The sequence below is a fragment of the Molothrus ater genome, chromosome 6 (genome assembly GCF_012460135.2).
Source record: "Molothrus ater isolate BHLD 08-10-18 breed brown headed cowbird chromosome 6, BPBGC_Mater_1.1, whole genome shotgun sequence".
Classification (NCBI taxonomy): Eukaryota; Metazoa; Chordata; class Aves; order Passeriformes; family Icteridae; genus Molothrus; species Molothrus ater.
Genome location: NC_050483.2, coordinates 17,206,931 through 17,219,251, shown reverse-complemented (window position 1 = coordinate 17,219,251; position 12,321 = coordinate 17,206,931). Strand labels below are relative to the sequence as shown.

The following is a 12,321-nucleotide window of genomic DNA, read 5'->3' as shown; positions in this document are numbered from 1 at the left end:
TCTGACAAATAGTTTGTTGTGAAAGTTGATGTGGTTCAAAGTATACATATTTTCATCCCTTATGTTCTTCGTTAAGCAATTGGATTGCAGCATTCTGTACTCCCCTTTCCTTTCTGGTATCACAAAGTCACCACCAGTCATTTGAGAATATGAGAGATTAGATTTAATACTTGTAACCATTTTATATTGCTGATGGATTGTACACTAACAGACAGCTCCAGTTCAACCTCTTGGCCTGCTGAGAATTCGGTTTTGGGGATTGGTTGGGGTGTCTTCACTTGTGGTGACGTTGATGTGAAAGCTACTTTCTGATGTCTCTTGGTGTATCTGAATCTCAGAGAAGCAACTCATGCTATTAATGCTATCCAGTAACTATAGTAAGTCCTTAGTAATGTAGGGCTTGGCCACTAGAGTTAGACTGACTAAAATGGATTCAGCTTATTTAGTGCCCCCTTCTGTGAGTCACTATAGTATCTCTTAATGGCAAGGAGCATCACCTGTTCCTTTCATCTGTCCCCTAGAATAGCTGGCTTGTCAGGAGTTAGAGTGGTTTTTGTAAAGACCTACTGGTTTGTTCACTGATTTCTTTTCCTTATGGATCTCATGTAGGTGACCAATTAAAATCAAATCTTAAGAGTTTGTAGAAACTCTTCTTAAGCAGCTGAAAAAATACTAGAAAACTAAAGCTGTCACTGCCTTTCCTGTGTTTTGGTTTTGGGTTTTTTTTCCTTTGCTTCTCCTAAGGAAAGGTATCTTTGATCTGCATTTCCCTGCCATGGTGGGATAGGAAGAAGGTTCTGCTCTTGAGTGCCATTTCATTGGGAAAATAGTACAACAGGAAGTATTTATGCAGAATACTCCATTGTTGCTTACACCATAGTTTGGAGGTCACAGCAGATAAGCAGACACGGTTGAGTATCTTCTCTTTCCTCTGGCCATATTGCTTCCAAAGAAGGGGAAAAATATATTTCCCACTGAATGTTTCGCTCTGGTTGTTCTGACAGTAATTCCAATGTCTAGGAGAACAAAATTCTCTACATTTGTTTGCTGACTCAGCAGGAAAAGAGCCTTATGGCAGCAAATTGTAAAAGTGGCTTGAGAAAACATGTCTTTAGATAGCTGTCTGCAGAGCTGGTTGTTGTCAGAGGATGCTCACAGGATCCAGTACAGCAGAATTTCACTGCTATGGGTATCTTCAGTAGTGCTGCCTCCTGTTTGAAGTAAAATGTGACATATATTGGCTTCTGTAGTATGGCCCTGAAGACGACTCCTCTTTGCACAATGTAAAAATAGCTTTAAGGTGAAGTTCATGAGAAGGAAGAAGGAGCAACTTCTGTACTATTAAGATTCTTTTTTAACTTCAGATTTATGTAATAGACAGATAAATATTAAATAAAAAGGCAGCTTTGAGCTTTTATTGGCAAGGGCAATGAGTAAGGGATATCTTATTGAAGCTTTAGTGTATGCAGTGCTGTTCCTGGCTGAGCTTGCCCGTCACCAAGAAATATTTGATGTGACAGATCACTTATTCCAGGCCCTGAATGCTGAGGTGAAGGAGCTTATATAGTCTGTTAGGCAGCAGTATATATCAGAGTTTTGCTACCCAGCAGTCAGTCTTGCCTGATTTACTGGATACCCCTTTATTTCCTGATTTGAGGTAGGGAGGGAATGTAACACAGAAAGTGTTATGTTCATAGGTAGCTCTTCCCTTCAGGAAAAGCAATGGTCTCCTGATGAACTGGAAGCTGCACTCCATGTTGCTTCTGCAAGCTTCTAAAATCAGCAGGACTGCAACATATGGCCAAACCTATTTAGAGTGCATTTTTCTTCTGAAACTGGAACACTTGTGAAAACTTTCATTTTACAAAAGCTTTAAAATTCTCATGATACTCTCATTTAATGTATTTCTTCCAGTCTTTGGAATAGACTATTGTCACATGATCTTTGTAAAACAACTTGCTGGGGTTTTTTTTGTTGCTGCTGAATTCTCGACAGTGGTGGACTTGGAAAAGTACATTAACACTTTTACTGAGATAAAGGTTTGATAATTGGTTTAAGAGGAGAACGTGTATGGAAGACATAAATGTTCTTAACAGAAGCGGGAAAATCAAAATGGAGCGAGCATGGATGTGCTGCCTCTTAGTAAGAACATACTCTAAGGACACTGCAGGATAATTCAAGGACTAGATGACACCATTTTTCCTGACCATCCTTTAGGACATAGATAATGATAGATGAAATTATCACTAAGTAACCAAGGTAAAAGCTCAACATAGACTTAATTGTTTGTTTCCTTGCTTTTCAGGTGACAAGGCTCTGGATGGTTACAGTAAGAAAAAATATGTCTGCAAACTGCTCTTCATCTTTCTGCTGGGGCATGACATTGACTTTGGTCACATGGAAGCTGTAAACCTGCTCAGTTCCAATAGATATACAGAGAAACAAATTGTGAGTAACTTGAGCTCTAAAAAAGATAAACTGGTCTGTCTGATATCCTGCCTCAGCTGTGGAGTCTATAAAGAATTTTGCTTCATTCCCCCTGCCCAGGCTTAAAGCCTTATTTTGGCTCTAGGAATGATTCTGAAATCTAAATACCTTTGTACACAGGGAGTCTTTGAACTAGTTGCAAAAAATGTGCATTCTGCATAAAATTATTACTCTTATTAAGAAACTGCCTTGAGTCTTGCATTAAAAGGTAAGTAACCTTTTAATTTTCCAAATGTCTCTTTCCATCTCCATAGGTAAGGCTGTGTTTATCAGGTGCATGTAACTTATTAGTATTTGAATAATAAGCCAAAATCTTGATTGGTCCCCATCCATCTAAAATGATCTTCTGAGTATATGCCAGAATAGACTGAGAAAACACTTAAAAACCAGATAATTAGGGTAACAGTGAACTTACTCAGTTTTGTTTAATTCACTTAATCTTTCTAGCCTTCGCTCTGTCTAAATGCCCATTTCTGCCCGCATGGAATTGGAGAGAAGTGTATGTGTCCAAGAAATCATATTTCCTGTTAATGCCCCAATAAATGAAGTCAGCTCAAATAGATTTTCCATGTTGTGACTCACAGGGCTATCTGTTCATCTCCGTGCTGGTGAACTCCAACAGCGAGCTCATCCGCCTGATAAACAATGCCATCAAGAACGACCTGGCCAGCCGCAACCCCACCTTCATGGGCCTTGCTCTGCACTGCATTGCCAATGTGGGCAGCCGGGAGATGGCGGAAGCATTTGCTGGAGAAATTCCCAAAATTCTTGTGGCTGGGTAGGTGTGACATGCCTCTTTCAAATACAACATCTGTAAACTTTTCAGCAACTTGGTTCCATTGCACCACCTTAAGCTTGGGCTCTACAGCCCTGGGCTTGCAGTGATAATGACAGTTCAAATACCTGCAGGTGCTTTTGCTTGCCTGCATGTGGAGTTGCTTGTAGGAGTGTAAGACTGGAGTGAAAATTAAGGGTTTAGGTTTCTTGAATAGGCTTTTACAGCCTTGTTCTGATCTGATTTTTGTTTTGGATAAATCTGTGGTATTGAATACCCCTGAAATGCATATGTTTTACTTTCCTTACCTCTCTTGATGAAAAATAAATGAACCTAAATAGATGTTTATACTACGCATTTTGTTATAAACTGAAGTTCTTATGTAAATGTACTGATCTCATAAGGAACATGATAATAATGATTTGTGAGTTTTCTTACTTGCTCTACTAACCATGTAAAGAGCAATTTGTGTAAATGGCAAATAGTCACCACCAACTTTCTTACTTTGGTATAGCTGAAAGTTTCTAAACAGACCTGGCAAATGTCTGAAACTATAGTTAAGTCAGTGTAAAGTTGGACCAGTGATTGTAGGGCTAATTTATTTTGAGACTTAAAATGTCCAAGTGCAAACAGTGCATTTAAATTCTAGGGATATGAAATGTTTTAGAATATGCATGGATCTTTTTATAACAAGTCTTATACCACATGTCACTTTCTATATTAATGAAAGAACTGTATTCTAAATGTCAGGCCTCTGCCATTGCTAGGTGCTGTTCTCCATGTAGCATAGTGGAGACAATACTGCAGTGATGAGTCATGGGGTTTTAATAAGATAGCCTTAAAAAATTCTGAGAATATCACTTGGGGTCACTAATCGCAAACAGAGCACAGCACCTTCAGGTCAGTGTTTAAACTTTGAGCTGTGTTTATGTTTTCTGAGATCACTCTTCAGGGTCTCATTCTTTCTGCATTTCTAAGATAATAGATATGAAACATGTTTCTGTGCCTGTCCTGTCTAAGTGACCTGGGCAGAATGAGCATTGTCAGTTACATTTGCCAATTCAATGTAGCTCTCTTGGCTTAAATAGAAATCAGAGACAGGGGAGGAATAGGTTTGTGGTTTTTAACTGAGGTACAACTTTATCTCGTGGAAAACTGGTAAATTTATGAAGAATAGCTGAGATGAACTTCTGGGGATATAGAGGTTTCTGAACATTTTACCAAGATTGCACTTTATAAGCTGCCTCTTAAAACTCTTACTGGTAGTGCTCTGTACATTTTATAGCTGTTGTCTGTGCGTCACACAAAATGCTTAATAAACAACTTTGTGAAAAGGAGTTCACTGAACTGGAATAGCTCCTTGCTTGCCACTCTTAAAATAGTCAATTTCTGTGCCAGCAGCAGGGATGGCAAGGTGAATAGATTTGTGGGTTGTGTGCTTGTTGACAGCCACCTTACATTCTAGCTGTAGGTGCTGAAGCTGTTGAGTAGTTCATGATTTCTAGCTGACATGCAGGACCTATCAGTAGATCCAGCTTTGGTCATTCATAAGGTAGTATATCTGAACTGTCTGATTTCAGTCAGCCTGGAAGAAGCTTTTTCTTGTGATCAGATAAGATGAACTTTCAATTCTCATAAAAGATATGAAATGTCACTCCACTTTGTAAAGAATCATTACATATGTCTTGTAGCCTCTATAATAGTTGAAAACTTGACTAAGTAAACTTACTGGAAAAATTAAGAAGAAGAAATACTTCAGCATAAGAAAACTTCAGTGACTTCTGTTGAAAAGATGCAGCCTGGCCAGGGATGCTGAGTCAGTGTGAGATCTGGCATAAAGCTGTCCTGCAGGTATTGCTGTGCCCTAACCACTGTATTTTAAATCAGTATGTATGTCTTGCAGAGACACTATGGATAGTGTGAAGCAAAGTGCTGCTTTATGCTTGCTGCGTTTATACAGAACTTCTCCTGACCTTGTTCCCATGGGAGACTGGACGTCTCGAGTGGTGCATCTCCTCAATGACCAGCACTTGGTAAATCAGCCTCATTATGCTTCTTGGGCCTAGTGTGTAAAGAGAATGATGTGACTTCTGCTGTGAAATACACAATTTATTTCTTCTGGAGTCTTTCAAGCAAGTGGCTTACTGTTGTCTTCAGGCTTTGGGAAGAAAATGGAAGAGTTGCCCTTTTTTATTTGCTGTATTTATTAATTTTTAATAAAGCTTTGTTTACCTTTCCACTAGAGATACGAGAATACTGTATTAAAGTTCTTCTTTTCCTCTGGCTGTAAATAATTTAATCTTATGACTTATTACACTAAGTTACATTGCATAGGTGTAATATTAATTGCCCTAGGCCTTTTAAGAATAGATGTGCACTAAAGATTCAAGACTTGATTTGTCATTGCTTAGACTTCCTTGTCATGTGATGTCCATGTCATTCTTACTTTGATGCTTAAAAAACCCTCTTGCTTTAGAAAGGAGACCCTATTTTTTTCCCCCGTCCAGTTACTTTATGGAAATAAGGTTATTAATACCTGTGCTTTAGCAGTAATGAGTGCTGTAGTCTGCAGTAGTAATATCCAGTGCTTGTGTTATACAAAGCCCTCTCCTCATGTTGGGTTGTAAGAATTCTGTTCTGGATGATCTGCTGCATTGAATTTCTTCTGCTCATGCTTCTCTTGTATAGTAAGACACTTTGTGTCCAGGCTTAATTTTAATACAGCTCTCTTATTTTAGATGTACTATCCAATCATGTGACAAAGCTAGCACAAAAAATAGCATAAAATGCTCTGCAAGCATGGCAGTATCATGTTGTTGAAAATTCTGTTGGATTCTGCAGGTGTGTAATTAGTCTAGCTGCTAGCCAAATAAGAGTTTTTTTAATGTAGGGCTTTGTAATGCGGATAAACAATTTTTTTGTGTATTAAAAACCAGTTGAATTGAAGGGTGTTGGTGGGCGGCAGGGTCGTAAACTGATCCAAAATTGAACATGGGGGTTTTTTTGTGGGTTTTTTTTTTTCCCCTAGGGTGTGGTTACTGCGGCTACAAGTCTGATCACCACTTTGGCACAGAAGAACCCAGAAGAGTTTAAGACTTCAGTCTCCTTGGCAGTGTCTCGATTAAGCAGAGTGAGTCCAATGATGACCCTGATAATACTTCACTATTGATTAATTTACTCAGCTTTCTAGATCAGGTTAGCTTCCTGTTCAGCTTTCTAGGCTCAGATTAGTTTACTGTACCATGAAATGTGAAGATGATTCAGTGTCACTTCATGTGGGTGCTTCAGGTAACCTCTAAATGCTTGTTGCTTACCAGGACAGAAAGCTGTATTGGCTTGCCCAAACTTTCTTGGTTTAATCCCTGCTGTGCTCCAAGTAGTAATCCTCATTTTGTTGCTGTAATAGCAAAAAATAGTTGGATCAAAGACTGATTCTACAGACTTCACACAAACGCCTCGAAAATACAGACTGTAGCTTTAACTTTATCTAAGCTTCTTACAAGGCTAATTGCCTTCCTATTTCTTCTTTTGAGCTGCTGCTAACTTAATAATCGTGAGCATCTGATATTCTGTAAATGATGTAGGGAGTTAAGCAGGAGCGGGGAAGAGTGGGGAGAAATGTGTGTAAGTTAACATTTCTGTGCTGGAAAACTGATGTCACTGTTCTGTTTGATTTTGTTTTCCCCCTCCTTTTGGAAGGTGTGCAAGACTAGGGAGGCTACTACTTCACAAATGTGTTTTACACCCAGTTATATGCAGATTTATACCCAAATTACTTGTTAACTTTCTTTTCAAATACGAAGATTTTTTTCTAATACTTAAAAGCAAGGGAATGCTAAGGGAAGTGAAAGGCTGTTCTGTAATAGAGCAGTAAGAATTAGGTACAATTATTTTGAGCAAAGCTAGTGCCAAAGTTATGGTAACCCTGGAATAAAAGGGGTAAAATAAATCTACGAAGAGGGGCAACCTAATCTAATCCTTACCACATTTCATTATGTATATAAACCTCTTCTGTGAATGCTATCTCTTTTTTGCTTTGCTGTATGGATGTTACGGAAGGTGTTAGTTGATCCTTCTGCTTTAGGGCAGTCTGTCATAGCATCTTGTACTTGAATTGCAGGCTCACCTGTCAGCAGCCACCAGGCTGTTGGCTGAATCTGTGAATTGCTAGAACTGAGAAAGTCAAACTTTGGTTAAACATTTTGATGTTACAAGACGGTTGTCTTAATTCTTTAAAAATGCAAGTAGGCTTTCAGAAGAGACTTTCTAGACTACTGTATCTACAGAACTGGATTTCCATTACTAGCATTTACTGTGGTGTATCCATAGTATGACAGCTTGCACCTAATTAATCTACTGAACTAGACATTGCTAGTGACACAGTTTTTTAAGCTTCTGTCGGAGGTGACCTACAGTCTTCTTTGAGTCTTTTTGAAGCTTGTGAATCAATTAACTTCAGCAGCTGACATGCTGGCTGTTTGTTTTACAGATTGTAACTTCTGCATCAACAGACCTTCAGGATTACACATACTACTTTGTTCCTGCTCCCTGGCTATCTGTGAAACTTCTGAGACTGTTACAGTGCTATCCGCCTCCAGGTAACGCACACATCACAGCACTGGTCATCTCTCTTACACAGTACACTGGCTCCAAAGAGCTACTGTGCTGCAGTGTTACCATAGCTCGGAGTGCAAGCACGTTGTCTTAAGGCAAAGATACTGAAGTTTGTACTCCTGAGTGTTTCTGGTAGCTCTAAGCTAATTGGCCTTTTGAGTTATGTTGTGTTTAATTTTAACAAAATGTCTAACCAGTGTGCATCTTACAAATCACTGGCAGCTGCCATTTTGAACATTCATTAATACTATCAACTGTATTAAAGCCTCCAAGCAGTTGTAGTACAGATTGTTTGGCTTTTGTTCTCACCCAAATAGAACTGTGGCTTGGAATTCTTTTCCCAAGTGTGTGTTGGGGAGTTTAAATGTTTTTAATGTCTCAGAATAATTCAGTTAATTTGGATTTAGCCAGGGGAAAACCTAAGGTAGGGATTAGGGTTTAGAGCAAAGCGAAGTTGTCCAACGGCTCGTTGTTCTCCAGAAGACCCTGCGGTACGTGGCCGTCTGACAGAATGCCTCGAAACCATCCTCAACAAAGCACAGGAGCCACCAAAGTCAAAGAAGGTTCAACACTCGAATGCAAAGAATGCTGTCCTGTTTGAGGCAATAAGCTTAATTATACATCATGACAGGTGAGCTGGCACAACACTTCTGTTATCAGAGAGGCTTTTAAAGTGAAAATATGGGGCTATGTCTTGAACAGTTAATCAGATTTTAATGGGGGAGGGAGTGAAGGGGAAAACAACACAAAGTTGCTTGCTAGATTGGAACACAACCACAGCAATGTAACTGAACAGTCTTAATGAGCTGTGTAGCTTTGGGTTTTGCTGCTTCTTTATTTGATGTTTTGTATTGACCCCACTGCTCTAATCCAACAGAGATTATTTGCTCACAGTATCTGAATTTGCATTTCACTAGCAAAGCATTCTAGCAGACACTTTGAAGCATTTTAAGAAATCTCCACTACAGAAATAGTATTCTGAATTGAGTGTTCTCAAACCTGTTGCTTTTAACCCTTTCACTTTCTCTCCTGTTCTGTGCAGTGAGCCAAACCTGCTAGTCCGTGCCTGTAACCAGCTAGGTCAGTTCTTGCAGCACCGAGAAACTAATTTGCGTTACCTAGCACTGGAAAGCATGTGCACGCTTGCCAGCTCTGAATTCTCACATGAGGCTGTGAAAACACACATAGAAACAGTTATCAATGCATTGAAGGTAAATATTGAAGTGTGTGGTTTGGTTTTGAGTGTTGTCTTCTCCCTTCCCTCAGTGCCCTCTCCCCCACTGTCCCAAGCTCCCTGTCCCCAATTAAGTTAATAATACCTAATAATCAAATGAGTTATTCTTTGAAGTCTACCTCAGTTTACCTCAATCCAGAAAAATCTTGCTGTGCTGGCAATCACAATGATCAGCTTTTGTTGATTTTTGCACCTTGCCGGTAAATCTGATACCTGGAGCTGTGTCCCCTGTAACACTGGTATCTGCTCAAGTGTAGGCTGAAGATGAATAATTGTTTAAAGATGTGGAATTTCAAAATTGAGAATGCTGAGAAAACAGTTTTATTACTATCTTGCTGGTATTGCACACATTTCCTTTGCTGTAATAGCTTATGGGGAGTGGTAGAGCAGATCAGCTTGCACTAGAATTGTAAAGACCAGAAAGAAACCAGAAAGACACAATCCCAGGCCATGTTTATGTGACAAAGCAAAAGTCAAAAGAGTAAGACTGATTTGCATGTACATTTACTTGCATACTTGGATATTTAAATGCTTTATTTTCTTCCAAGTTTGTGCTGTAGCATATTTATACCTTTGTCTAAGTTCAAAATATGTATTTGTTCTAGCTGGACTTCAGTTGTTACAAGGCATGGCTGACACTAAACCTGAGGTAACAATTAAGAATTTCAGCCAGTTATGGATGCATTTATGGCCACTGGTACCAGTTACTCAGTGCATAGTTGACCACAAATTCACCCACCCTACTCTGCATAATACTGAAATGTTCTGTACAAACTCCTCCATTCTTTTAGCACCTGCACAGATTTGAATAAGTATGCTACAGAAACAAAACCTGATTATTTGAATTTTTGGATAGTATTTAAAAGCAGGGAGCTGTCTGAGTCTCCACTGAGCTTTTCTTAGGTGACTGAAAGTGAGAAATAAGAAACTCACAGCTAATATAAAGGGTATATCTGAGTTCATTCTGCATCTGAAAAATTTTGCAAATTCATTTGTTTTAAATTTCACTGTGTATTATACTAAGTTTCATCTCTTAAGTTGCATGTACTTCCCAAACAAAGATGAAATCATCTTGACCTTTGCCTCTGTGTCTTTTTGCAGACTGAGAGAGATGTGAGTGTACGACAAAGAGCTGTAGATCTCCTGTATGCAATGTGTGACCGAAGCAATGCCCAGCAGATTGTGGCTGAAATGCTCAATTACCTGGAGACTGCTGATTATTCCATTAGAGAAGAAATTGTAAGCTATTGGTGTTTTTCTTAAATATTTGTTTTGTAGCTGGATTTGGTACCTTAATTATCATTTATTGATTAGGATGCTGCATAGTCTGTGATAGAGATTACTTTTCACGGTGGCTTAAAAAAAAAAACCAAACTAGAGAAAACTACTAAAACAAACAAGCAAAAACCTCCTAACTTTGTAGTCTAACAGCAAAGAATTTAGGTTCAACTAATCCAGGGGGCAGGGAGGAACCTTGGAAACTTAAGAATTTTAAAAGCTGATCTTGGTCTCAGTACAGTGTATATAGAAAGCAAAATGAATTTTATATGTGATCCACCAACACATTCTCTACATCTGAAGGTTAGGTCCTACTCTAGCCAGTTGTCTAGTAGCTTCAAAAATTAGTGGTGAATGCTTATTTGTAGGTAGGACTTTGTATGCTCTGAGAATGTTCAGTCTAAGGGTTCCCAAAACCAATACCTTCTAATCAGCTAAGAGGCCTGATATTTATCCCCTTCTTACCAGTAGAATAAAAGTTGAAATACTCAACTTCCAACCTTTTTAGGATGGTAAAAAAAACTACTTGTACTTACAGTAGTTATTTAGCTTAGGTGCTGAAGTCTCTTGGTTGGAGAAGTGAATGTGGAATATACTGTTTGTTGATTTATCTCTTGTACTGTCTGGTTGCTGTTGGCAATGTCCCCTGACTTGGCAGATAGTGAGAATTTCATTCTGTTCCCTTATACTGATCTGTTCTTTTAAGAGTAGTAAATGCAACTGATAATAAATTTTTTGGAGTCTCCCCTGAAGCTGATTGTTGCTTCAGGATGCAGAAATCTGAGTATGACCTGAAAAAGTCAGCTGTGCTTTGGTGACTCTATTTGCCTCTGCTATCTTGAGTTTGCTTTTGCCTTTTTTTGAGAGGTTTCCAATTTCCTATTTGATCCTTTCTCAGTGGTAGTTTAGATGGTGTTTTTATAGCAAACAAAAAAATGTTCTGTAAATTGCTCTTGATCACTTAGGTACACAACTGGAAAGTCACAAAGATACGACATATTTGAATACATTATGGGGAAAGCAGTATATGCCTGGCAACTGCTGTATTCTGGCACAGCATTTCAATGTTCACCTTTCACCTTGGCTGTGGGAACAGGGGAACAAGCTCATGCGTCTGAAACTGAGGCTCCTGGGCCATTGTGGGGCATCACCAGGTGTATACAGCTCCTAGTAAGAGCTAGTCAGCTTTCTGTGTTCTGTTTTGTGTGCTCAGGTTCTGAAGGTTGCAATTCTAGCTGAGAAGTATGCAGTGGATTACACCTGGTACGTGGATACAATCCTGAATCTGATTCGCATTGCTGGTGACTATGTCAGTGAAGAAGTGTGGTACCGAGTTATTCAGATTGTCATCAACAGGGATGATGTGCAAGGATATGCAGCAAAGACTGTGTTCGAGGTGAGAGTCACTGTTTTCAATTCCCTTTCAAAATGAGCTAAGAATTAAGGAAGCAGCACGTGACATAACAGGGGAAACTTAAGGAGCTCTATCTGTTATCAAAAGTCCACAGTACTGCTAGATGGGCCTAAGAATGCTCTAAATCAAGTAATACTCACATTAGAGTCTTCGGTGAAATCATACCACCCATGATGTTTTTGTCATAAGTACTCTGTAGTGCCTAGATCCACAGTCTGCTCTTGCAGGAAAGTAGATGAGAAGCCTGGGAATGGAAGTGACAGAAAAGATGGGTTTTTTTGTACATTGCATATCAATGATTTCTAATGTGTTACAGGCCCTTCAAGCTCCAGCATGCCATGAGAATCTTGTAAAAGTAGGTGGTTACATCTTGGGAGAATTTGGAAATCTGATAGCAGGTGATCCAAGATCAAGGTAAAACACCTTCTAAAATACTGAATTGAAGTAGTAATGCTTTTTGTAAAGAATTTAATTCCTAGCATTCCTAAAGGCTAGTTAAAAAATCATTCAGCTCTTGTT

General features: G+C 39.0%; 1 protein-coding gene across 4 annotated transcripts in view; it reads left to right on the top strand.

The window, feature by feature from the left end:
* Window positions 1-12,321, top strand: part of AP2A2 (adaptor related protein complex 2 subunit alpha 2) — a 44,438-nt gene that overhangs the window by 18,439 nt on the left and 13,678 nt on the right. For 2 of the 4 annotated variants that reach the window (XM_036383200.2, XM_036383196.2), the window contains exons 3-12: window positions 2,306-2,448; window positions 3,072-3,265; window positions 5,166-5,295; window positions 6,291-6,392; window positions 7,752-7,860; window positions 8,360-8,507; window positions 8,919-9,087; window positions 10,212-10,349; window positions 11,602-11,784; window positions 12,119-12,216. In XM_036383200.2, the coding sequence (XP_036239093.1) occupies window positions 2,306-2,448; window positions 3,072-3,265; window positions 5,166-5,295; window positions 6,291-6,392; window positions 7,752-7,860; window positions 8,360-8,507; window positions 8,919-9,087; window positions 10,212-10,349; window positions 11,602-11,784; window positions 12,119-12,216 (1,414 nt within the window). Of the gene's footprint in view, window positions 1-2,305; window positions 2,449-3,071; window positions 3,266-5,165; window positions 5,296-6,290; window positions 6,393-7,751; window positions 7,861-8,356; window positions 8,508-8,918; window positions 9,088-10,211; window positions 10,350-11,601; window positions 11,785-12,118; window positions 12,217-12,321 lie in introns of all 4 variants that reach the window. The other 2 variants (XM_036383199.2, XM_036383195.2) reach the window with 1 other exon arrangement.